At 43.5% G+C, this 27622-nt stretch overlaps 1 protein-coding gene across 1 annotated transcript in view; it reads left to right on the top strand.

Annotated features, from left to right (window-relative positions):
- The first annotated feature begins 1996 nt into the window (after positions 1–1996).
- Positions 1997–27622, top strand: part of ccdc80 (coiled-coil domain containing 80) — a 36656-nt gene continuing 11030 nt past the window's right edge. Inside the window, exons 1-4 of the mRNA XM_080203825.1 lie at positions 1997–4407; positions 10636–10792; positions 12581–12714; positions 23833–23984. Of these exons, the coding sequence (XP_080059951.1) occupies positions 2617–4407; positions 10636–10792; positions 12581–12714; positions 23833–23984 (2234 nt within the window). The 5' untranslated portion in view covers positions 1997–2616. The remainder of the gene's footprint in view (positions 4408–10635; positions 10793–12580; positions 12715–23832; positions 23985–27622) is intronic.

The raw sequence follows: 27622 nt of genomic DNA, 5'->3' as shown, positions 1-27622 counted from the left end.
ATGCCCTGTTGCCCTCCCTGTGCCATTATCATCTGACACTTCCAACAAGTTAGTGATAGAAACATTTTGGAGGTGAGTTTGAGCCCACACTCTCTGCCCTCGTGCTCAAAATTCTGAAAGTGCGATACACACCAGCAAGTTTCTGAGTTGCCAGCCCCTTGCTGGTGGTATGGTATGAACACATTGCGGGACTGCAGAAAGTTCATTTTAATACATTAGCATGTCGTTAACAAGCACTCTGTCTGGGACTTCCCCTCATACCAGATATTCAGAATTTACACCTGGTTATGGTATTCATTGCTCAGGGGCACTGGAGAGGACTCGGGAGGCAGATAGGTTCAACTCAGAGCCAGAGAAAGGAGTCAGGAGGGGTCACTTGCAGGCTTTACCTTCCCTTCATATTGGGGCATCCTGGGGATGTGAAGGCTGGTATATAGGCAGCAGTTCCCATTTCCTCCTTCCTAGGGTACTATCCATATCGCAGCTGAGGGAGTGTCCTTCCTTAGTGGGAGCAGGCAAGAGGATGGGAGGGATGCAGCACTATCTTTCTCACACTCCACAGGGATGAGGTGCCAGGTGAGTGCAGTGATTCCCCTGAGCTTGGTGGTATGAGCAGACAGGGTGGAGGCTCTGTGAGTGAACAAAGTGAAGCCCCACTGACCTCTGACACTGATACTCATGGATTCCTATCAGTGCCTGTCAGTTGAAGACCTGCACCATGGTGCAGACATCTCCTGCCGTAAAGTGTATATTCTGCTCTAAGATCTCCACTGCAGACACTACCCTCACAGTGTTGGCCTCGGTGCGCTGCATTGACAGCACCATTCCTCGGATAGGAGACGTTGGGATTTCTCCAATCGGCCTTGCACTCCGAGGAGGGCTGCTGTCATCCCTTCCTGGTACTCGCATCTCTGCCTTTGCAGCTCCAGCAGCTGTGGGGTAACCGGGCCCAGGAGCACATCATCAGCAAGGGGCTCAGCAAAGTCCTGAGCTCCGGCACCCCTCTGAATGCCGGTTCTCTGGCATGGGTTAGGTAGGTTGGCTAAGTTGTCCCTTGGTGTCAGGGGGGCCAAATGGCACTGTACTGTTCTATGAGTTAGGGCCATTAGTTTTCACTTAGTCTCTCCAACAGGTCTATTACACATGGAGTAATTTTCCAACATCGCCAGCACAGAAATAAGTTTTCTCTCCCACTGGAAAGGCAAATCTTCACAGCACAGACCCTGATATGCTGTAAAGCTGACAGCAGGATAATCCCCTGTTCAACTATATCATTCACTAAATCAGACTCACCAACTGTTTTATTTTGGTACTGACAATGAGTAATTTCAGTGTGGAGGAAACCCACACAGACACAGGGAGAACGTGCAAACTCCATACAGTGACCCAAGCCAGGAATCCAACCCGGGTCCCCAGTGCTTTGAGGCAGCAGTGTTAACCACTGTGCCACCTGTTATTGAAGCTGGATCCCTTTTGCCATATATTGAATAGAGGCTCAGTCATAGAGACGAAAGGACCAAAGGATGGTCAATAAATGCAAAATGACAATGAAAGGGATTTTTATTCTTTCACAAGATGTGGGTGTCGCTGGCTGGGCCAGCATTTATTGCCCATCATTGAGAAGGTGGTGGGGAACTATCGTTTGAACCGCTGCAGACCATGAGGTGTGGGTACATGCACAGTGACTATATTACACCAGCATCAATTTTAGATTGCAGTCGCTCAGGATAAAGCTAGACAGGGGTTTTTTTTAAGTATTTCCAGTGCTAACGAATTAATGATGCTTTAAAGCTGAGATGAAATGAAGTCCAGCACATGTGTGGGCTGGTGTGTGTCAGGCGCTGGGGGGGAAGAGGACCCAGGAAGAGTTGATTTGTGACTGGTGCTCGCAGGCTGGAAGCTGCAGCCTTGTGTGTAAAAGGGGGAGGAGGCGCTGCTGCTAATTGACTGAAGGCTGTAGTTTGAGTGGGTGATTCAGTGCATTGTGAGTGGCGGCTGTCCTCAGCCCAGTCCCTCTCCCCTCCCATGATCAAACTCACATCCGAAGAAAGGGGGTGGAATTTCAATCGGGTTCCCTCCCTGGGATCCCTTTGCTGTCCCTCCCCATTCCGTATCGCTTCAAACTCTCCCCGAAGGGTGGCTGAACAAAACCAGGGGGCACTTCCCTGCTCTTCCTCTCTCTCCAAGAATCGCCTACTTTGAAGCACTCGCCTTCCGGAAAGGCCGGAGAGGAAATGTACACAAGTGTCCGAGTGTCCACACCGGGACCAACTGCACAGAGGGAGTGCCGGGGGCTGGCTGCTGCTGCTGGAGAAATGATTAACCTCACACACTCCTCACACTTGTAACTCTGCTTGAAAGAACTGGAGCAAATCCTTGGAAGAATACTGATATTTTTTATGTGTGTGTGTGCAGTCTGGCCCGGAATAGCAGCAGCGATTGCAGAAGGGCTTTCTGACCAGAGGCTGACAACTTGTCCTTTTTCTGAAAAGCGGTGCTGTCTGCAATAAGGAAGCTGGTCGGATGTCCCGTTGCAGACAGAAGTTGCTCAGCCCACACTAACTCAATGCTGGTGGTGCTGTGAAGGAAGAAGAGGCGAAGCGAGTGGCAGGGAATATGAAGGGGACTGGGTTATTGCTCCTTGTCTTGGTGCTGCTGTGCTGTTTGCTGTGTGACTCCGGGAAGCCCTCGGAATCGCAGAGGCTGGGGGGCAGCAGGCTGCCCAGGCGGCTCAATGGCTCAGTCAGCCCCGCTCCGGGGCGCCGGAGGCTCTCCCGACCCTTCTTCCCCATCAGAGGCAGGAGGATCCGAGAAGGGGGCGCCCCCCGCTCCGGGATGGTCCGGGACACGGCCAGGAGCCGCCGCGTCCCGGCCTCAGCCACCCCCAGCCTGCTGGCCGGGCTGGCCGGCAAGCAGAGGCTCTGGGTCATCTCTGCCCCGCACGCCTCGGATGGCTACTACCGCCTGATGCTCAGCCTGCTCAAGGACGATGTGTACTGCGAGTTAGCCGAAAGGCACATCTACCAACTGGTCCTGTTCCACCAGCAAGGAGAGGAGGCTGGCCAGGTCAGGAAGATCACCAGCGAGGGCAAGATCCTGGAGGAAGCTCTGGATGCCAGGACGGTCCTCAAGCTGTTGGACTTCTTGAAGCTGGAGAAGGGGAAATTCAGCATGGTCCTCCTCAAGAAAAACCTCCAGGTGGAAGAGACCTACCCTTACCCAGTGAGGCTGGAGGCAATGTACGAAGTGATTGACCAGGGTCCCATTAGGAAAATCGAGAGGCTGAGGCAGAAAGGCTTTGTGCAGAAGTGTAAGCAGGCTGGCTTAGAAGGGCAGGTGGTGGGATCCAGTGTGCCAGAGAGGAAGAAGGAGGAAGAGCCCAGGCCCACCCCAAAGAATGAGAATGTTGAGGTGCCGAGTCCAAAGGAGACGAGGGAAGAGAAAGTGTCCGAGAAGAAGAAAAAAGTTATCATTAGAAAGCCTTTCAGGATATCCCTGAACACACACGGAGGCTTGAAAATAGTTAGGGCAACCGAAGTGCCCACCACAACTACCAGCACCACAAGGCCAACTACCATGCCCCCTACCACAACTGCAACCACAGCTAGCACCACAACAGCATCATTTGCTATTGAGAGACAAGCTGGCACCTCACTCTCTACCAGATCCCGCGTAATATTGTTACCATCCCTACCGAACTTCCACAAGCCAGCAATTGTTGCTGAAACTCCAACAAAGCCATCAGCCAAAGCTGACTCCCCAGTATCACGGGGTGGCACATATAGTGATAGGCATCGGACAGTGAGCAAGACCTATGGCAGCAAATCTCACACAAATAAATCCTCAAAAACCCTCAGCCTCTATCCTCCGGCACCCACTCCTCAGTCCACAACAGCCAGTCCAGATTACACAAAAGAGCAGACAACCCGTCACAAGCACAACCGGACAGACAAGAAAGAGGGGAACTATCGGCAGAAGGGCCCAGTGGTGACACTAACGCTACGCAAGCCCACCAAAGTTAAACCATCAAAATCCAAAACTACAAATAATAAAATCCTCACCAATGAATACGAGGATCAATTTGACCCTGAGAAAACCTCACCTACAAACACTGGACAGGAAGTTGAAGTTCCACATGTACCTCAGAAAAGAGGGAAAGGTCAGAACAAGCATCGGAAACCAGTCAAGAATGAGAAGAAGAAGAAGAAGAAGAAACCTCTGAAGAAAGACAAAGCAGGCAAGAAAGTCAAACCTGTGCCAAAAATTAAACTCTTAAAGGAAACCAATCACAAGAAACCAAAGAAGGCAACCAAGAAAGGTTTCTTCAAGCAGCCTAAACAGATTCCAGGAAGCCCAAAGACATTGGCATCTATTCTCAGCTACTTTGAAAATAGACGACGTCTAATAGTAAGTGTTCTAAACGATTGAAGACATTTGGTACTGGCTAGAAAAAGCAGTTGTACTTTGTTTTCATCTATATGACATTACATCCATGTGACACAGTGGCATTTGATCAGAGTAATAACACATTTCAGAACAGTTTGGCAGGTTTACAACCAAAACCGGCCACTAAAGCATGGTGTTTCTTGTAAGACTGCACACACATTTACAGAGTACTCACACACTTAAGAGTGCTCATATGAACATACAATATTTAGGTAAAAATGTTTATTTATTAGTGTCACAAGTAGGCATATGTTAACAACATTGCAATGACATCACTGTGACAATGCTCTAGTCGCCACACTCCAGCCCCATTTGGGTACACTGAGGGAGAATTTAGCATAGCCAATGCACCTAACCAGCACGTTTTATGGACTGTGGTAGGAAACCGGACCACCTGGTGCAAACCCACGTAGACACAGACCGTGACCCAAGCCAGGAATCAAACCTGGGTGCTAACCACTGTACCAGTGTGCTGCGCGAGCTGTAGATATTACAGGACCTGTAGATATTAAGTTGAAATAAATGTCACAAGTGCCTTGGTTCATATTATCTTGGTTTCTAATAGCTTAACTAACCAAAACTTCAATTAATTTTGGAAGAGCTAGTTAATGGATTTTTTTTAATTCAAAATCCTTTGGGTTTTTTTTAAGAGATAAATGATGACTTGCCAAAATACATTTGCATTTTTTTTTGAAGTTACTGGGTGCCAAACAAAATGAAGTGTCCCCTCCCTGTTGGACCATTCCACAATGTCACCAACAGGGACAGTGTCCATCCATTTCCACCCAACCTCCCAACAATTTAGAAAATGTAAAAAGATGCACAACATTTTGGTATATAATATTTTTCTTGCCTTTAGAAAATGTACCCCCTCAGATCTGTTAAGATTTGACAATTCAGTAAATAGTTGGGGTTGACGTTTCCCTGGGTCATTACTGCCAATACACTTTTTGTTACTTGATAATCTGGTAATGCACTACAAGAATATCAAAAATTATAATTGTCAGCTAATAGCCTGTGCTACAGAACGCAAATTAAATTTGCCAAGTGATGATAGTAGAGTGAAAAGGGAAGGTGTTACAATTGTTCTCTCACTGGAAAGAAAGAGGTAATATTGGAACTTAATTGATGTCTGCCACATTCATAAAGTCTTTCACAGTTGTAAAGATCAATGCTGGTGCACCAGCACACTATATTTGAAAGGTTACATTTCGGAATACATTCCTTGCATTGTTTGTTTATGTAACATCACATGCTGTACAGCTGCTAACAGTTAAGGGACTGAATCGAATGTTGTTCCAACTCGTTAACCTTTGAATTGCTAATAGTAGACAGACACGTTTTTAATATTTCAGCAGTACTGCTTTTTTACTTTATAATTCTCAGGACAATATCTTAGAAATGCTCAAAGAAAGCCCATAGTTTATGTGTGAGATTATATCTGTTCCATCAAGTAAACTCATTTTTACATTGTATTTTGGAAAGTTTAACCCAGTAAGATTTAAACCTGCAATATTCTCAAAGTGATACATTTTTAAGTTCAATAACTAAATAACATATATTATGCTTGCTACAATCTCTACTGCTGATGTATCTTTTCAGACTAAGGTCTCAAGGTCTGTGTGCAGATTGGGCCTTTGACAAATAGAATTGCGGAGATCAGCTGATTATGAGGATTTTTTAAACCTATCGTGGGATGTGAGTACCATTGGCTAGGCCTGCATTTATTACCCATCCCTAATTGTCCTCAAGAAGCTGGTGATGAGCGGTCGCCTTGAATCTCTACAGTTCATCTGGTGTAGGTACACCAACAGTGTTATTAGAAAGGGAATTCCAGGTTTTTGACCCAGTAACAGTGAATGAACAGTGGTATAGCTCCAACTCTGTTTGGTGTGTGGTTTGGAGGAGAACTTGCCCGCAGTGGTGTGCCCAGGCATCTGCTGCCCCTGGCCTTCTAAGTCATAAACATCATTGGTTTAGAAGGTGCTGTTGAATGAAGCTCGGTGAGTTGCCGCAGTGCAGCTTGTAGATATCAGTAGGGGAGGGAGTGAATGGTTAGGGTCATGTATGGGGTACTGATTAAGTGGACTGCTTTATTTTGTTTGGTGTTGAGTGTTTTGAGTATTTTTGAAATTGCACTCAGTTTAAGTTTATCTATTAGTGTCACAAGTAGGCTTATGTTAACACTGCAATGAGGCTACTGTGAAAACCCTCTAGTCGCCACACTCAGGTACACTGAGGGAGAATTTAGCATAGCCAATGCACCTAACTGCATGTCTCGCGAATTGTGGGAGCAAACTGGAGCACCCAGAGAAAACCCATGCAGACATGGGAAGAATGTGCAGAGCCTGCACAGACTCCAAACCAGGAATTGAACCTGGGACATTGATGCTGTGAGGCAGCATTGCTGGCCACCGTGCCGCCCACACATCCAAGCAAGTGAAGAATATTCCATCGCATTTGAGGAGCTCGGAGTTGGGTTACTGACCACAGAATTCCCAGCTCCGATCTGCTGTTGTAGCCACGATATTTATGTAGCTGGCCCAGTTAAGTTTCTGGTCAATAGTAACATTCAGGATGTTTATGATATCTGATGTAGAAAATGAAAACACTTTGGATAAAGTCACAGTTATAATAACTGGGACTTTTTGTGTGTGACTAGTGGAAGTGTCGATTACAGAATAAAAATCTCTTCATGAATGAAGCTAAACAAAAAGTTATAAAATGCAATGTGGCAATGTATGATTGGAAATATTAATCTCACTGGCCATTAACATTCAATATATTTCTGCATATAATAGTTTTGTAGTCAAAAAATATGAGTTCAAAAACCTTTGTCATCTGTTAATAATTTTTATTTATTCATTCATGGGACATGGGGGTTGCTGGCTGGGCCAGCATTTATTGCCCATCCCTAGTTGCGCTTGGAGGGCAGTTGAGAGTCAACCACATTGCTGTGGTGCTGGAGTCACATGTAGATCCAAACAGGGTAAAGATGGCAGATTTCCTTCCCTAAAGGACATTAGTGAACCAGATGGGTTTTTCCAACAATCAACAATGGTTTTGTGGTCATCCATAGATTCTTAATTCCAGACTTTTAATTTTATCAAATTCAAATTTCACCATCTGCCATGGAAGGATTTGAACCCGTTTCCTGGAACATTAACTGAATTTCTGCGTTAGTAGTCAAGCGATAATACCAGTAGGCCATCCCCTCCCTTAAATCAATTAACAGAAACTTTACAGTTACAGCTCTTCTGACAGTGTTAATGGCCACCTTGGTTGCAGGAGTTTGTGGCACTGGGAACCGGAATGAAATTGTTAATTCCCAGCAATAATCTCCCTCATTCTAATGAATACAAAAATTGGTACAATGGAAAAGAGAGTCAAATATAATAATAGCACAGCTCCGATTTACCATCTGTTACTCAAGGCTGTACTACATACCTACCCACAACTTTCCCAAACGTTCTGTGCAGAGCACCACATGGATTTATGAGAAAAAAAAACTCACATTGTGGTGTCGGACATCATTACATCAGGAGAGTCTCTCTACAAGTCAGCTCCATGGCAATGGATTTTTAAGAAATTAAAGCTCATCAACTGTTTTGCAAGATTGCCAATAGCTGCAAGTCATTAAAGAAAGTATAATTGGAGGCTTCACAATTGTTACTACAACTGACAATAAACTTGTCGTTAGCACTGCTGCCTCACAGCACCAGGGACCTGGGTTCGATTCCTGACTTGGGTCACTGTCTGCTTGGAGTTTGCATGTTCTCCCCATGTCTGCAAGGGTTTCCTCTGGGTGCTCTGGTTTCCTCCCATAGTGTGAAAGACATGCTGGTTAGGTGACCCAAATAGGTGCCAGAATATGGCGGCTGGGGGAATTTCACAGTAGCTTCATTGCAGTGTTAATGTAAGCCTTACTTGTGACTAATAAATAAACTTTTTTTTAATAGCGCCCACAACTTGAAAGTGAACAGAAAAAAGACTGGGATTTTAAAATGCTTCTTATGGAGAAAGGGAATTTCATTACACCTCAGCTCTGACTATGACTTTTAGTGAGTGAATAGAGGAAATGTTCGTCACAGAATAAAAATCTTTTCATGGATAAAGCTCAACAAAAAATTATGAAATGCAATGTTGCAGTTTATGAGTAGAAATATTTATTTCACTGATGACCATTACACATTCTACATATTTCTGCATGTAATGGTTTTGTAGTCAAAGTATATAAGTTGAAACAACTTTGTCAACTGTTAATCAGTTAACAAAAACGCCTCCAACAATCTGCATGCACATACAAGCATCTTTCAATAACAACATTTGTTCAATGAATTAGTTTGTCTTGATCCAAAATTCTAATTATCATGTGCAATAACGTAGCGCGTGTGTTGTTCAGTGAAGGTGTTTCATCATGACCATGCTCTAATTTTGCAATCTCCCCTAATCTTTATGCTCTCATGGTTACAAGCACAGAGAATACTATCTCTGACCATTTTCTTGCATCCCTCATGATTCACCCCACTATCTTTTAGCCTCACCTCTTTCTACTCCTGCCCTTGGAAAAAAAATCTCTTTCATAAATTGCTCACAAACACCTTCAAACTTCTAACTGCTCACCTATTTCTCTCCGTCAACCACACCTCCATCCTTGATGCTCTTGGCCCTGACAAAACCCTTAAATGTCTTCCATTCTGCTGTCTCCCTGGTATGGCCCTACAACATTACTAAATCAAATCAAAGGGGCATTATTCTAGATGTGCAAAAGCAAAAAATTGCAGAGTCATCCCACAAAAATCAATCAAAACTTTCTTCTTTTCCTCACAGACATGTTGTCTTTTGGCAACAATATCTACATTTATACAGCCAATTTCCTTGGATGTATTGATGACATCCAGCTCTACTTCTGCACCACTTGGCTTAACCCCTGTACTGACTCTGCCTATCCAACATCCAGTCTTGGATGAGGCACAGTTTCCTTAACTGAATGTTGGAGAGAGAAAAACCATTGTCTTTGGAGATCACCACAACTCCGTGTCCACCAGACCTCTCCAAGGTCACTGGACTCAGGCTAAACCACACTTATCACAATCCCAGCATTCCTTTCGAAGTAAGCTGTGCTTTCAATCCTAAATCTTCTTTTTCTGATGCTGAAAGTTCATCCAGACTACTGGCACTTCCAGACTCAACACTCAATGTTATTTTGGAAAGCAGTCCATACTTAGTAAAGTTCAGCTTCTTTGCTGCCCATATCCTATCACTGCTTTGTCTACAGTAGCATGTTTCGAATTGCCTGGCTTGTTCTTCTACAAGTCTTTCTTCTACTATGGCACTGAGTTTTGTAATTAAAATTGACATTTCTACTAGTCTACAATAATGCTTTGCTGTTTACTTCACTCACGCTCAGGCACCATCATGTCAAAAATAAACTAAAGATTGCAGCACTGTCTACTCAATTCAGCAACGATATTGATCTGCAGCTTTAACCTACAACGCTTAAAAACAATTCCATTTCAAGACATCTTATCTATAAATTGTAGTTTTCTTTAAATTGACAGATTTCAAAGGGCCTGCTGTAAATATTAGACACAGTTTAATTTTTGATTTTCAGACTTTTAACAACATTCAGCCATTTCTCACAATGATCATATTTAAGTCATTCAAATGTGTTATCTCCAAAGATATATGTTAACAGTTTGGCAATTGTTCATCTTTGTTCTTCCTTCAAAGCCACTTTTCTTTGTAGTTTTAGACTTCAACTATACTGCACCCATTGTGAAACAAGAGTGGAGTATTCTCATGCTTCAGGGCTTCAGTGTGTTTATTAAGCTGCCGTGTTATATTGCCACTTTTTTCTGCTAGGTATCCAAAACCGCTTTGCACCGATGCAAAAGTGGTAAAATATCTACCTGCAGACTTAGAAATCCACAGTGACTGCTGTCACTGATATTAATAAGAGTTTGATGCAAGATGGTAATACAGTGATGTGGCAATGCAAGCTAGTCTATTAAGTTATTACTATGCATATGGTTTGAGAATTTTTACAGTTTGGATGGAAGTAATGTGGTTTGGCATTAGCTGCTGTGTAATTTACATTAGAAAATTACTTGAATTCAAAGTAGTGTTCCTTAAGACTGAAACATCAGGTAATTTTACTTTTTCAATATGAACTTCTCTTTCTTATAGCTTATCACCTCTCCCAATGACAAAAACAACATGTACGAACAACAACGAGATGAGTACTTGGAGCACGTCTGTGAAATGGCATTAAGAAAAATCTCAATTATCAACATTTTTGGGCCTTTGAATAACAGCACGATTAAAATTGATCATTACCAGCTGGGTCAGTATTTCATGCTTTCTCTTCCTTTTTTTGTATGAAATTGTTTTCTTCCATATTTTTGATTGACAGCTGAGATTTTTAACATATTCATTATTTTACCAGCGCTACTTATGGCATTGCTGTGAGTGGTTTCCAGTGTGTCCCTGTATAATGATTGCCACAGGTTTCTCCAAAGGTTATAACAACACTTCATATTTGGTGCCACACAGACACTTTGTTATACTTGTCTGTGAACATACTCAGCTGTAGTGAAGCTCCATGTTATGATAGAAACCAGAGAGCCAATTGTGTGTATCTAGTTTCACACGACTATGCACGTGCAATCTGTTTACTGGAGGAGCGAGTGCAGCTCTCAGTCAAGCTTGGAAAGGTTGCAGTGTACGTCAGAATATTGGTTTCTGGAGCCCCACGTTGGCTCCAGTTGGCGTATTACATCTGACTCCTACCCCTCCTTGGAAGAGCCTCAGTGAAGAGAGGGCAAGTTAATTGAAGGGCAGAAGCAATTAGAAAAATATACTGGAAATCTCTTTCGAAAAGGCAAAAAACTAGATCAACCCTGGGTATACTGAGTCATTGTCAGAACCGAAAATGGAAGGTGAGAAAGTACATCACAACAGAGGGCATATAAGAACAGGAAGAGGAAAAGAAATTCAGATCAATCAACAAAGGTGCTATTTAATTCACTTAGTGTTTTTTGAGTTAGAGAACAGTTTTGAGTTTTAAAAGTTTTAGGTGTAAATTGAGAGAAAAAATTCTCTTAATTACAGGTTTAAAGATGCAAGTGCATTTGACAAAAGTGTGATAAATATCTTGTGATTATCTCATAAACATCTCATTTGCATACTTCCAAAAATACAAAATTACTTTTTAACTTTTTTTTAAGTCAAGCAGACTTGTCTCCTGGTGATAATTTTCTACTGCTTCCAAAATACGAGAAATCTTGTGAAAAAGAATACTGCTGACTTGTTACAGAATTCTGGTCAGCTACATTTGCTTAGTGGGTATTTTATTTATGCCAGGTTTTTAAAAATGTAAATGGCCTATTTTATGTAGCAATACAAGTAAAAAAAAAGTTCCGTGTATTTGAGTTTGCACCAACAGAGCCCTTTTTTTTTGCTGTGTGTCTAAGTGATGTAATGAACCCACGTAACTATTGCACGCAGAGCTTCACAAATACAGTGGATATTGCATTCAGATGCACTGTGCAATATCCGAGTTACATCTTGATGTTGCACAGAAACCCAGTGGGATTGGGTGCTGCAGGAGGCCACATGTCTGGAAACTGATGTAATGTTAGTCCAAATTGATGGGTTGATGACCTTCTCACTCAGGCTCTGCAAAGAATTGAGTGCTCTTAGCACAGGTCTAGATCACTTTGAGTACACAATGCAAAATGAAGTATGCTTCAAGATGACGAATGTGCAATTCTGCTAAACACGGTTCTTGTTAAAGTGGCCTCTGGATACATTTTATTATTTCATTTAACGGAACAGAAACAAATAGGCCTAAATTATCAATATATCTGAAGGATAGCAGCCACAATTTGTTGCATTTCACTTAACCAGGCTATCAACAGATTGCAAATGGTATGCTTCCAATGTATGTGAGATCTTGTGAAAAAGACTATTACTGAAATATTGACTCTGGTCAGCCACATTGCTTAGAGGATCGTTTCTTCATGACAGTTACTGTTTTTAATGTAACTGACCTGTTTTATGTAGGAATATAAGTTTGGTGATTTGCTTATTTGAGAAGATATTAATTGGTAATATGTTTCAATGTCTTAAGACAATGAGAAACCAGTGAAAGATATAAGACCCAGTGACCTCGATCAGGACCTCATTACTGAGCTTCGCAAGGAATACGGGATAACTGAAAATGAATTCTTCATGGTGCTAACAGATGTAGATATGAAAGTCAAGGTACGAGAAATATAGTTTTTGTGCATAATGTTTAATATTTATCAATATGTGGCACCAGTGCAGTTAAAGTGGTCTTTGTACATACAGCAGTTTTTTCATTTGGAACAGCTTAATAGCCTAAGTAATTTGACAAAATACACGGGCTATCCAATTCAATTGTTTTCCCGGGTTCTCCCTTTTTCTTTGAGATGTGGCATTTGTTGGTATCGTAGGCAGTCTTTACAATCTTGTCCATTTTTTGTTGTTAATGTTTGAGCCCAAGGCTGTTCTAATGTAGTCAGCAGCCACACATAGCCCTGTTCTCACCTAATAACGAAGTTACACTTAATAATATTGTATAATCATGATCAAGACGCCTGAAGTTCCTTTTCTAATGACATTAGAAAAAAAAATGTCTCTTACCTTAATCGGTGATCCAATAATAATATCCCAGGAACATGTAACTTTCAATTCTTCCAACAACTTATAAATATGGAAAAATAAGCATTCTTCTGTTTTTCCTACAAGAGAAATTTCACTCCCTCAGCTAGTTTTTCCCTACACAGATCCTGTGATATTGAGGCCAATCTTGTCTGAATTGAAATCAACTCATCTGGCACAGACTAGGAATCAGGATCAAAATCTTCCTTGGAGATACAAAGAGGTCTATATGGTGCCAGAGCGTGTTGACTTCTTGTGAGCTGTCCCCAGCATACCCTTTAATTCTATCTTTTACTCTTGATCTATGCTCATTCTAAGAAGTATGGTGGCACAGTGGTTAGCATTGCTGTCTCACAGCACCAGAGACCTGGGTTCAATTCCTGGCTTGGGTCACTGTCTGTGCAGATTCTCCCCCTGTCTGTGTGGGTTTCCTTGGGTGCTCCGGTTTCCTCCCACAGTCCGAAAGACATACTGTTAACGTGCATTGGTCATGCTAAAAATTCTCCCTCAGTGTACTCGAACAGGTGCCTGAGTGTGGCGACTAGGGGATTTTTCACAGTAACTTCATTGCAGTATTAATGTAAGCCTACTTGTGACACTAATAAATAAACTTAATGAAAGTCTTTATTAACTACCAGAAATGTTTACAAATATACAGTGAAGAGTACAAGTTAGGAGGCGTCTCCATGTTTAGGCATATACACACCTAGACTCAACACCACATTGACCCTGGGTCTGAATCATCTGCCTTCTTACATCACTGCATCGGCAGTACTGTACTCGGTTCCCCATTAACCCTATATATGCCAGACCCTAATACTCCAATAACCAGGGGAAAAACCAACTCATAGAGCAGGATGCAGACACTGACCAAAAGGATATTGCTGTAGAAATGCCAGTACAGCTAGGAAGAACCAGATATTAAGTGTCTGAAAAAACCCTTTGAAGTGTCACACTATACTGAGAAAAGCCATTGTAGGCATTGGTAAATTTTAGGCATTGTTATATTTCTAGATTCTCCTCCAGATGCCTTATTTCTAGTCGATACTGAAGAACACTGCTGTAAAATCTCTATGAGCTAAAATGTGACCTTATGTGTGCAAAACTAGTAATGCAGCATTGCCCACTCTTGAACAGGCAACCTGGTTGCTGTAACTTGATCAGTGGAAATGAAATGAACACTTTCATTTAGTTTTGAACAAAAGGAGAATGATCATTCAGTTAGACCATATGGCGTAAACAATAACCTGGGAAGCAGGACTCAAGAAATGAAATGCAGCAAAAGATTAATGTACTAAATTGCACCTGATAGTTTGATGTACATTTCCAAGGACAAAAAATAATAACAGAATCAACACTCATGAGCCATCTGAATAATATTGTATTTGGACTATCTTTTTGTTCAGGAAGCATGTAATTGAGGTATAACCCGCTCCTATAAAGCCTTCAAATGCATAGTTCTACATGGGTACAGTAGACAGGTAAAATTCAGAAAGTGCAGCAGGTTTGAGTGAAAGCTTGCCCACCTCTCTTGAAGTTCCAAACTGTGACAAAAGAAAGCAGGAAGATTTTCTTACAATTAAGTAAAGCTATCAATCAGCTAGTTTTAAACATAATATATCCCATTTGTGATTTGTGTCTTCTGTTATGTCATTGGATCTCATTAATTAAGTGTGTCATCTTTCTATGGTCAGATATAGCCGTTTATAACATAGAGATAGACCGTGAGTCTTTTCCTTATCTGCTTCCCTTCTGTCTACCTGTCCCACAGGTTGCACAAATCGGTGGAGGTAAATCATTTTTCATTGCTCTATTCACAAACCTATGAGCAAAACAGATGGTGGTTTGGGCCCAGATGTTGTGTACATTCCAATTAGTGAGGTTAGACCCAGCTAGAGAGTAAGCAAAATAAAGTTATTACCAAAATCCCACACACAACCAAGAAAATTCTAGTGCTCGGGTAGGCACATGCCTGACTGAGAACCGTGTGAAATTGTATGAGGTGATGTTACGTACATGCCCTGATGGTTATTGCGCATGTGTGAGCAATATTTTGGTTGGCGGATGTGTGACAGAGTTGAAAGCACACCCATCAACAAGCAGGTAGTTTAGCCCATTAAGCAGCCAATTAATAGCAACTTTACACAGCCCGTGGTTGATGCAGTGGCCAATTGGCCAGGTGGCCTTTACATTTTCACATTAACCTCACTCCAGGCAGGATGAACTGTCCGGGATGAAATCAACTTTAAGAAGTTGTCCAGAGACTGAGATTTGTGTTTGAATGTGTTGCCTGGACACTCTTTGCATAATTTTTCCATAGCAGTTTATTGATTACAGGTCTGCACCTCCCTGAGACAGCTCCACAATGACTGTCCCCTCTGAGGGAGCACATTAGAAGTACCAGCCCACCCACTTCCTTTTCCTGGTTCCCTTCCTCTTCCCACCCTCCCCGGCAGCACTGAGCCTTTCACAGCGTGCATTTCACGGCCAGAGATACAAGGCTGTTAATTGGCCAGCCCGTGTGAAATTGTGTTCCAGGGCTAGAAGCCCATTTTGCACCAACTTCTGGGCCTGCCAAGCTCGTGCATCCAATGGGCAAAAAACTCAGGCCATTGACTGGGTGGGGATGGGGTTTGGCAGTGTTTCTTGGGCAAGGGAAGGCAGGTTTGAATGCAGAGTGTTAAATCCCAAAATATGATTTCCAGTATAGATCCTGCCATCATCCAACACTCTTCCAGCTTTCACCTAAGCAGAATTGAAGGCCAGTGGGGAATCCCATCCATCTATCAGAAGACATTTGCATTTGACAATAGATCATTAAATATTGTTTTAACCCACAATTTTAGCTTTAACAGCAGGTCACCCCGTTTTCTGTCCTGTCACCAAAGCGAGTGCAGAGCAGGAAGAGCTTTTTCAGTGAAACTGACAGGCAGGAAGGCTTTGATCAGTGAAACTGAAGAGCTGAAGCTATGACCATAGTGTTCATGTCACTTCTTCTCTCAGAGAGTGCTTTCATGGCTCATCGGGTGACCATCAGCTTCTTGGCTTGTACTGCACTTGTTGCACTCACCTCCATTTGTATTTCACTGATTGCTAGCCTTCACAACAGCATGGAGCAGCTTCTGCAGTTCCACCTTGGATCTCTGATGAAGAACCAGAAGAGTAAAACCAGCTGCCTTCTCCTCAGCCGCATACTACGCCACATGGCAGAGGGGTTAGGCATAGAGATCAAACTGGAAAGAGGCTAAATGCGAATACAGGCGGAGGATCCTGATATGTGTGAGCACCAGTACCTCAGGAGGCTCTGACTTGCACAACAGCTTGTCCCTGATGTCTGTAGCCTCTTGGAAGCAGTGAACTAGGTGGACACACATTGCCAATAGCCATCAAGGTGCCCCTGCATCCCTTCTATCCCTCAATATGGTGTTCTCTCTTCTGAAGAGAAAAGCAGTTGAGTGTTTGGAATGGCTTCTGTGAGAAACAAGGAAGGACAACTTTGTGAATGGTGACTATGCAGCATGGGCATTGGGCAGAGGGTGAATGTGGACGTTGGCTGCTCTGCTGGCGATCCGAGGTACCTGGAGAGAGAGAGAGAGAGAGAGAGGAATGTGGGGCTACAAGGTGTGTGTCGGTCTGAGGTGTGTTGTGAAGGAGAGTGCTGGTTAAACCAGAGTGTGGGCTCGGCACGTGAATGTGACACCACATACCTGATGAGTTCCCTGATCCTCTTGGTGCACTGTCTCCAGGTTGGAGGGAGGACACTCCTGCTGCTTACTTCCTTGGTCACTTCCATCCATGCTGGCTTAGTTGGAAAGGTTGGCTTCTTTCTCTATTCCCCAGGAGAAATCATCTCACTGCAATCCCTCAGCACCCACAGTGTGACCTCCACGCAAGAGTGAGAACATAAGAACATAAGAAATAGGAGCAGGAGTAGGCCATCTAGCCCTTCGAGCCTGCCCCGCCATTCAATAAGATCATGGCTGATCTGTCGTGGCTCAGTTCCACATTCCCGCCCTCTCCCCATAACCCTTAATCCCCTCGCTTATCAAAAACCCATCAATCCGCTTCTTAAAAATATTTAGCGAGGCAGCCTCCACCACTTCAACGGGCAGAGAATTCCAGAGATTCACCACCCTTTAAGTGAAGAAGTTCCTCCTCAACTCCGTTCTAAACCGCGCCCCCCCTTTATCTTGAGGCTGTGCCCCCTAGTCCTACTGTCTTTTTTGAGCGGGAAGAGTCTCTCCACCTCTATCCTATCCATCCCATTCATCATCTTATACGTCTCAATGAGATCTCCCCTCATTCTTCTAAACTCTAATGAGTACAAGCCTAGTTTATTCAGCCTCTCCTCATACCTCAACCCCCTCAACTCCGGTATCAGCCTAGTAAACCTCCTCTGCACTCCCTCCAAGACCAAAATATCCTTGCGTAAGTACGGCGACCAAAACTGCACACAGTACTCCAGCTGCGGCCTCACCAATGCCCTATACAGCCGCAGCAAGACCTCCCTACTTTTATATTCTATCCCCCTCGCTATGAAGGCCAGCATCCCATTCACCTTCCTGACCAACTGCTGCACCTGCAAGCTGGGTTTTTGCGACTCGTGCACAAGGACCCCAAGGTCCCTCTGCACCGTCGCCTGCTGCAGTTTTTCGCCACATAAGTAATAGTCCTTCCTACCATTATTCCTACCAAAGTGGACCACCTCGCACTTGCCAACATTAAATTCCATTTGCCATTTCCTGGCCCATTCGCCCAGCCTATCTAGATCCTTCTGTAGACTCTCCACACCCTCCGCACAATTTGCCTTTCCTCCAATCTTGGTGTCATCAGCAAATTTCGACACCCTACACTCGGTTCCCTCCTCCAGATCATCTATATAAATGGTAAATAGCTGAGGCCCCAGCACCGACCCCTGAGGCACTCCACTAGTCACCATCCGCCAATCCGAATAGCACCCGTTGACCCCCACTCTCTGCCTCCTATTTGACAACCAATCCTCTATCCACGCTAACACCCTACCCCCAACTCCCTATCCCCTGACCTTCTGCAATAACCTCCTGTGAGGTCTCCTGTCCGTTTCTGTAGTTGTTGCAGCCTGAGGGTGAGCCATTGTAAATCGTGTCAGGATCCGTTTGAGTAAAAATCCTTCTTTTGACAGATCCAGAGCATTATCCCAGATGCCTTCCCTGACTGCTTAGGAAACCTGGAGGTGAGGTGCTCATATCAGGTCTCTGGGGAAGAACCTCAGCAAAACTCATTAAAGCTGCCAATGCATTTCTGATGCACTAGTGGCCCGACTGTTCCAGCAGGGACAAACATCAAAAAATTCTACCCTTAATCTTTCTTTAGAAAGGCGGCACCATAGCATAGTGGTTAGCACTGCTGCTTCATAGCTCCAGGCTTCGATTCCCAGCTCGTGTCACTGTCTGTGTAGAGTTTGCACACTCTCCTCGTGTCTGCGTGCTCCAGGTGCTCTGATTTCCCTCCCACAGTCCAAAGATGTGCGGGCTAGGTTGATTGGCCATGCTAAAATTGCCCCTTAGTGTCCTGACATGCGTAGGTTAGAGGGATTAGCGGGTAAATGTGTACGGATGTGGGGTAGGGCTTAGGTGGGATTGTAGTCGGTGCAGACTCGATGGGCTGAAGGGCCTCTTTAGTTTTAGATATACTTTCCTGTGTATCGAAGCAACTAATGTAACACTATCCCCATGTGCATTCTCAATTACAGTTGATGCACCCTTTTCACTATACTGCTTCCTAATTCTCCAAAATCAGAGAGAAATTCTCTGGTAAGAGTTTAACCACATCAGTTTAACTTGTGTAAATATCAGTGATGTTAATCTCTTCTCCCATGTTGTTTCTCCTTAATGTTGATGCATTGCGTGCAGTTTCTAACTCCTGACTGCTGACTGCTCAGTAAGTAGCCATTTGAAGGGCTGGTGAGTTGGGTGGCTACAGGATTTCAATGGAAAACACTGACGATTCTACAGACACTATACCTGGCTTTTGAGCTGTGTGGCACGGTGCCACAGTGGCTAGCACTGCTGCTTCACAGCACCAGGGACCCAAGTTCAGCCCTGGCCTCAAGTGACTGTCTGTGTGGAGTTTGCACATTCTCCCTGAGTCTATGTGGGTTTCCTCTGGGTGCTCTGGTTCCCTCTCTCACTCCAAAGGTGTGTGGGTTAGGTTAATTGACCATGATAAACTGCCCCTTAGCGTCAGGGGGATTAGCAGGGTAGATGCATAAGGTTATGGGGACAAGGCCTGGTGGGGTTGTTGTCGGTGCAGGTTCGAAGGGCCAAATGGCCTCCTTCTGTGCTGTCGAGATTCTATGATTCTAACTGCTTCTGCTTACCTCCATGGCTGGTTGGTCCACTTTCTAATGTATGGGTGCGATTCAGTGCCAGCTTGAGTGAGAGCAGCCCCAACACTGCCTTCTGGCCGTGTACAAGCTGCAGAGTACTTCTTCAGTTTTGTCCCCGGGTGACAACAGGCCAGACAGCCACAGTGATGCCTTGCTTGATATGTCTGTCCTTCTGATTACTCAGCATGTGAACCAGAAAAAGTGTTAGTTAAATATTAAGGTCAACGCCTCTCTTCGAAGTGTGAAAATCCACTAAGGTATTCCCACTGGAGTTATTTACACCTGGACCACTGACGACGTCACATGTCTCTGAAGTTGCCACACAAGCCATGCAGTGCAGTAAGGCCTCCCTAAACATTAGCACAAATGTAACTGGTGAAGATCTCCACAGCGTATTATAGATAAACTCAAGCTCTAACTGTACACAATTCCATTTTATTTCACTCCACACGGTTCCAATGAGATCAGAATCCCTCAACACAATGGCTGAAGTAAAAACTGAGCCGGCCCTTTGGTCAGCAAGTTCATTTTCCTTTCCACTAACACTTGCTCCTCTTCAGAAGTGTGCTGTAATTTGAACACATTATTTAAATCCTTTGGTATGTGGGTAGCTCTGTTGTAAGTGAAAATGAAGCAGTATGATGTGAGGAGTTGACTTGCTCAGTCCGCTTACCGTGCTGACAGACCTTGAGAAACAAATGAACATATATGTTTTAAGATGACATCTTCACCCAGAGCTATTGCGCTGATTTTCTGGATGAATGCATCCCTTCAAGTAATAGGAGAAGAAGGTATAACGAGAGCCAGCTGGCATTAGCTCTGTATTTAGCGCGGCTTCAGGCTTCATCTAGCCCCTTCTCCAATTTCTCAATATTTTCACAATCAATCAAATCGAGTGTGGTCTCTTCAAATGAAGTCATGGATTGAAGTATCTGAACCTTCCTCCAGTTTGGGTTCACTTCCTTTTTTGCTGTATGCCAATTTTTCCAAAAGTGTAGACTTGAGGTGTGGGGAAGTTTAAGGATCACCTACACCTCATTGCTGAGAAACTGTAACCCCTTGTGAGAGAGCCCTCTGGTCCCAGGGTATAATCTCAAAGTAAGGGATCACTCATTGAAGACAGAGATGAGGAGGAATTTATTCCCTAAGGAAGTTGGGAATTTGTGGAATTCTTTACTGCAGAGGGTTGTAGAGGTTGGGTCATTAAGTATGCTCAAAGCTGAGATAAACATATTTTAAGGGAATCAAGGATTATGGAGAAAGCGCAGGAAAGTGGAGTTGAGGATTATCACACCAGTTCATTCATGATTTCACTGAATGGTAGAGCAGACCCGATGGGTCAAATAACCTGCTTCTGCTCCTACGTATTATGGTCTGCAGTGATAAATGAATGCTTAACATGACAATATTTGAATGATTGTTGAACACAGAACATTATAGCACAAACAGGCCCTTCGGCCCACAAGTTGCACCATTCATATCCATATCTACCAGGCCCGTCTATAACTCTCAATCCCACTAAATCCCATGTACAAATCCCATTGTTGACTTTGGTTGTATCCAAAAGATTTCTGATGTGAAATGTTATTAAACAGGACCATTCAAAAATAAATCAGAGATAGAAACTGTGACAAAAGTCTGGCATTGGAGGTGATCATTTTGGACCTATGTAGTCCTGAAGAAAGAAGGAAACAGGAGGGGAATAGATATGGATTCCAGTGATGTGTCCTGGATAATTACAGGCTCTTGTCATTTGCTTGATTTATCCTGAAATCAGTCATTTTTATTACCTTTCCCTCCCCTGAGAGTGACCAGCATTAACAGTGGGTAGGTCACGAAGCTATATGATGGACATGGAGAGCATTTAAGGGCCAGATCATAGAATTGCTCCAGTGGAGAAGGCCATTTGGCCCATTGAGTCTGCCCCGACCACAATCCCAACCAGGCCCTATTCCCATAACCCCACATATTTACCCTACAAGTCCCCCTGACACCAAGTGGCAATTTAGCATGGCCAACTGATCTAACCCACTCATCTTTGGACTGTGGGAGGAAACCGGAGCACCCGGAGCAAACTCACACAGACACAGGGAGAATGTGCAAACTCCACCAAGACTGTGACCCAAGCCGGGAATCGAACCTGGGTCCCTGATGCTGTGAGGCAGCAGTGCTAACCACTGTGCCAATGTGCTGCCCCAGATGGTCTTTTCTAATCTTTTCTTTTGATATGTTCATACAGTTTGAGATGTAAACTCCAGTTTGTATTTATATCCTGTAGTATAACAATTTCTGGAAGCATTCAGTGGGGTTTAAGTTTGTATGACTGTGTTAATGCTTTCAAGAGAAAGCAGTAAATATCCAGCAAGTTATGAGGAAATACTATATTGCGCACTTATTTGGGGAAACTTCTTGTACTAGGATATTTTTCACTAGCCCTACGATGGAAACTTTTCTCAGGTATGGCAACTTCTTATACATTTGCAGCCAGATTCCTGGGCCTTGATGATATTCACCCTCGCTGAACAGCTGTGTCCCACTGTATTTGCTGGACCATCCTTTCTGGGAGGTCTTGTGCAGTGGGTGGCATCCCTGCCTCTGAGGCAGAAGCTCTGGGTTCAAGTCACAACCCAGGACTTGATGGCCAAGAAAAGTGCATTATTAATGCAGTCAAACAGTTTGAGTGTCAATCTGCAAATCCTTCCAAAATGCCAGAGGCTGGCGGTAAGAGCAGGAGAGATTCCTGATCAGCCATGTTTGATGTGGAGTGGCGCCCCTCAAGCTATAAGCCTCAGGTGTCAGACTAACGACTTTTTTCAGGAATTACCAGCTATGGAAACAGATGAAAGTCTGCCTTAGTGCGCTACTAGGTATGGGAAGAAAATTGTAATTCTTCCTGGGGAGTTTACTCTTCAGTGCTAAAGGAGGTAGCAATTATTAGCCCTACATCCCCCATTAAGAGTTCAAGCATAGTTGCTGTGAGTTCAGGCATGCATGAGCAAGAATTTTCCATTTCCCAAGCATTTGGCAACTGCAATTCCTTCCCCTTGTCTTGTGCTTGAGAATGCAGCGTCTTTAAGGGTGTTCAGAAGCCTGTTAGTTCTCTCATTGTGTTCACGTCTGAGTGATCTTCCAGGCAGCCTGCTGTACAGATGGGAGCTTCCTTACATTACACAACTGATGTAAATGCCAAATGTTGTAGGAATTGCACCATGTAACTTCACACAGCAACAGTACACACACTCTGATGTTCCCTTCTGGCTTGCACACAGTCTGGGGTTTTTACTGTTATAGTGGTTTAGTTGACAAGTTGTGCCTTAAACTCCCAGCATCATGGCAGGGAGCTCAACAGCTGGTCCTAGAGGGCATTGATGTAAAGGAAAGGGGGGTGATTGGGAGGGGGGAGAAGGGTTGGCGGTGATGTGGAGGAGAGGGGTGGGTGAGGTGGGGGGGGAGGGTGATGTGGAGGAGACGGAGGGAGGTCTCTCCTCCACATCATCTCCCTCTTCACCACATCACACCCCTCTCCATATCACCATCCTTTCCTCCACAACACTTCCCTCTCTGCCACATCACCCCTTTCTAGGGCTAGTTGCCGAGCATCCTGCCATGATACCGGGACCTTAAGGCAGAAGTAGTCAGCTAAGCTACTACAAGAGTAGAAACCACTGATGGCTATAGGATGTCATTGGCACTTGTTTGCACAAAATGTTCTTGAAAATATAAAACTAAAATGAGAAGAAATATTAAGATTCCTCCACATCACCTCCCTCTCTAAATCACTTCTCTCTCCTCCAAATGCTTCTTAAAACGTACCTCTTTCACCAACCTTTGGTCACTTTTCTGAATATCTTCTTGTTGTTTGACAATGCCCCTGTGAAGATCATTGAGGTGTTCTATTAAGGAGCTATATTAAGGCAAGGTAAAGCTCTCTCCATTCATATTGTCCGTAATTGTAAAGACTCGATCACCTGCAAAGACTTGCATTCCAACCATTATCTTGTAATTGAGTCTTTGTCTATATGTGCCCTGTTTGTGAACCCAACTCTCTCACTCCCCTAATGAAGTAGCAGCGCTCATGATACCAAATAAATCTGTTGGACTTTAACCTGATGTTGTGAGACTTCTTACTGTACCACCCCAATCCAATGCCGGTATCTCCACGTTAAGGCAAGTTGTTAGAGCAGCTGGAATGGGGCTTCACTGCAGGCAACTTTAATATAGAAAAATATAGTGGTGGATATTGTGTTGCAACAATGTTTTGTGTTTGTGTACAATTGAATCCTGTAAACAGGAAGGACAGGAAAGATAACTCTGTGTATCTGTATTGACAGCAACACTATGAAGTGCCAATAGCTATGCAAGCTGTGTTCAATTTGATTGACAGCTTCACATCAAGAATCAAAGAGATGGAGAAACAGAAAAGAGATGGTACACCCTGCAAGACAGAAGACAAACCTAGGTCATTGGAGAATTTCTTATCTAGGTATGTACAGTTTTAAAATTAAAGAGCCATAAAATTGAAGCAGGTTTATTTATATTCATAGAATCCCTACGTTTGGCTCAGTGAGTCTGCACCGATAACAATCCCACCCAGGCCCTACCCCCTTAACTCCATGTCTTTACCCTGCTAATCCCCCGACACTAAGGGCCAATCAACCTAATTCGCACATCTTTGGGCCATTGGAGGAAAGTGGAGCACCTGGAGGGAACCCACACACACACAGGGTGAAGGTACGAACTCCGCACAGACAATCACCCAAGGCCAGAATTGAACCCAGGTCCCTGGTTCTGTGAGACTAAGCACTCATGCCAATCTTTGTAGTTTCTCTGTGGTTTAGTCAATTAGGTTGATAGGCACCACAGAAACCTAGCATGGCTACAGCACAGAAGGAAATTATTCAGCTTGTCCTGTCCATGTTGGCTGTCTGCAAAAACAACCGTATTCACATATTACAGTGCAGGTTGAGTTCTGAGGAGGCCTGGTTGAAAGGAACACTTCAGTTCTCTGGGACTTTGTCCCAGTTGTTTGGTTCTATTTTAGGCCCTGTAACCCTCAATCCTCACACCTCATCACCAGCCTACAGATCACATGGCCCCTTCATTCCTCCATTTTCCCTAATTTGAAAACACAGTCCCAAAACATGACAATCTTGTAAAACATGGCATTTATAACGACACAAAGATACAGAAAGAATGCTGACTAAATGCAAGCGTGTATCTGTCAGCATCCAACCAGAACCTGCCGTCAGTTTATGTTATCGTATCCCTCTGTTGCCAACAATACGGTTTATTTTTGCTGCCCTAAGATCCCAACCTCCCTCTTGTTCTCAGACTGGAGTCACATATATTAAAACATAGAAACTAGAAGCAGGCATAGGCCATTCAGTTCTTCGAGCCTGCTCCACCATTCATTTTGATCATGATTGATCATTAAATTCAATACTCTGATCCCTCATCACCCTCCCCCCAAAAAAAACCCTTTAGCCCCCAGAGTTATATCCAATTCCTTCTTGAAATCACACAACACTTTAGCCTGAACTACTACTTGTGGTAGTGAATTCTACACATTCACCACCCTCTGGGTGAAGAAATTTCTCCTCACCTCAGCTCTGAAAGGTTTACCCCTAGATCTGGACTCACCCACCATTGGGAACATTCACTCTGAATCTACCCTGTCCAACTCTGTTAGAATGTTACAAGTTTCTATGAATTCCCTTTCTCACTTTCCTGAACTCCAGTGAATATAATCCTAAGCAACTTAGTCTCTCCTCATGTAACAGTCCTTCCATCCTAGGAATCAGAACCTTTGCTGCACTCCCTATATAACAAGGACATCCTTCCTCAGATAAGGACACCAAAATTGCACACAATACTCCAGGTGTGGCCTCATCAATGCCCTACATAATTATAGTAAAACATCCCTATCCCTATACTCAAATCCTCTTGCTATATAGGCCAATATACCATTTGCCTTTTTTAATGTCTGCTGTATCTGCACACTTACTTTCAGTGACTGAATGCAAAAGGCCACCAAGGTCTTGCTGAGCACTCAACTTCTCAATCATTCAAATAATAATCTGCCTTCCTATTTTTACCACCAAAGTGGATAACCTTTCATTGTCTATATTATGTTGCATCCACTATGCATAAATCCACTCAGCCTGTGCAAATCTTGCTGAATATTGAAGACTGACTGACCCACTGGATCTGTAATGATGCCATTCCAACTCAATAGCTGAGCCACATGCCAATCTTTGTAGTTTCTCTGTGGTTTAGTCAATTAGGTTGATAGGCACCACAGAAACCTAGCATGGCTACAGCACAGAAGGAAATTATTCAGCTTGTCCTGTCCATGTTGGCTGTCTGCAAAAACAACTCAACTAGTCCACTCTTACTTCTATTTCCCCACAACCCTGCAAAATTTTCCTCTTCCAATACTTATCCAATTTCCTTTTGAAAGTCATGGTTGAATCTGCCTCCATCATGATTTCAAGTAGTGCATTCCAGATCATAACAATTTGCTGTGCAACAAAGGTTTATTCTCATGCCTCTGTTAGTTCTTTTGTCTTAAAACAATGCACTCTGGATCTTGATCCTGCTGCCAATGGGAGCAGTTCCTGTCTATTCTGTCTAAACCTTTCATGATTTTGAACACCTCTATTAAGTCTCCTGTCATCCTTCTGTACTCTAAAGGGAATAATACCAGCTTAAGGTGTAACTGAATTTCCCTCATCCCTGGAATCATTCTCATGAATCTTTTCTGCACCCTCCTCAAATCACTCACAAATTTCCTGAGATCTGATGCCCAGACTTGAAGACAAAGCTCCAGTGTTTTAGAAATGTTCAGATAGCTTCCACGCTTTTGAGCTCTATTTATAAAGCTCAGGACCCTGAAGGTTGTCTTAACCACTTTCTCAATCTGCCTTGCTGCCTTCAACAATTTGTGCATAAAGTCCCCAAGGTCTTGCTGTTCCTGCACTCCCTTTCGAATTGTATCTTTTATTTTATATTGTCTTTCAAGAAGGAATTGGATATAACTTGTTCTTTGTATCAAAATATATTAGTTAACATTTCTCCGCATCAAATTGCATCTGTCAGATGCCCATTTAGTCCACCAGTCTATTTATATCCTTTTGAAATCTGTCATCAATCCTTACAATACTTCCAAATTTTATCTCAAATATAAATTTTGATATTGCTCCCTGTGCACCCAAGTCTAAGTCATGAATATGAATGAAGAAAAGCAGTGGTCTCATATAGGCCTCTGATGAATCCCAAAGTATACTTCCCTCCCGGCCAAAAAATAATCCATTCATAACTACTGTTTGTTTCCTGTTACTCAGCCAACTTTGTATCCATGCTGTCGTAATGGCCTTCAGCTTTGCTGGCAAGCCTACTATGTGGCAATATGGCATCCTGTGAGTTCCTTCTTTCCTTTATTCTTTCATGGGTTATGGGCACCAGTGGCATGACTGGCATTTGTCGCCCATTCCTGAGTGGCTTGCTAGACCATATCAGAGGGCAATTAAAAGTCTAGAGTCAGATTTTGGTCAGACTGGGTCGGTATAACAAATTTGAACCCATCTGAAGCTGATGGGTTTTTACAACGATCTATTGATAGTTATCACAATCACATTACTGAGTGTAGCTTCATATTCCAGATTCATTAACTAAATTTGAATTCCATGCCAGCTGGCATGGCTGATTTTGAACCTATGTCCCCAGATGATTAGTTTTTAGTCCAGTGACATGACCAGTACGGTAGTACCTCCCATGAAAATTCCCTGCACATTTGCCCCTCTATGCCTTTCCCACTATTTGGTTTCCTATAGAATGCACTCAATAGAATAATGGGGGTACCTCGATTGTTTCTTAACACTAAATAGACTCTATCCTTGAGCCCACTAGGACATCTCTCTCCGGGACTGTAACATTCTACCTAATTAATATTGCCTCTCTTCCTCCTTTCTTTCCTTAAGTCAGTCCAGAAATAGTTTATTAGCGGTATTCAGAAAGAAAGAAATGAACCTCCTCCAATCTCAGCAACATACCATATCCCTAGGGCACCAATATAACATTTTTCCATTTCCCAGGCAAGCCATTCTTTTGCCTGTGAGTGAA

The sequence above is a fragment of the Carcharhinus amblyrhynchos genome, chromosome 15, assembly GCF_965287045.1.
Source record: "Carcharhinus amblyrhynchos chromosome 15, sCarAmb.v2.hapA, whole genome shotgun sequence".
Lineage (NCBI taxonomy): Eukaryota > Metazoa > Chordata > Chondrichthyes > Carcharhiniformes > Carcharhinidae > Carcharhinus > Carcharhinus amblyrhynchos.
Note: the sequence above shows the minus strand (reverse complement) of the source record. Positions and strands in the feature narration are given on the sequence as shown.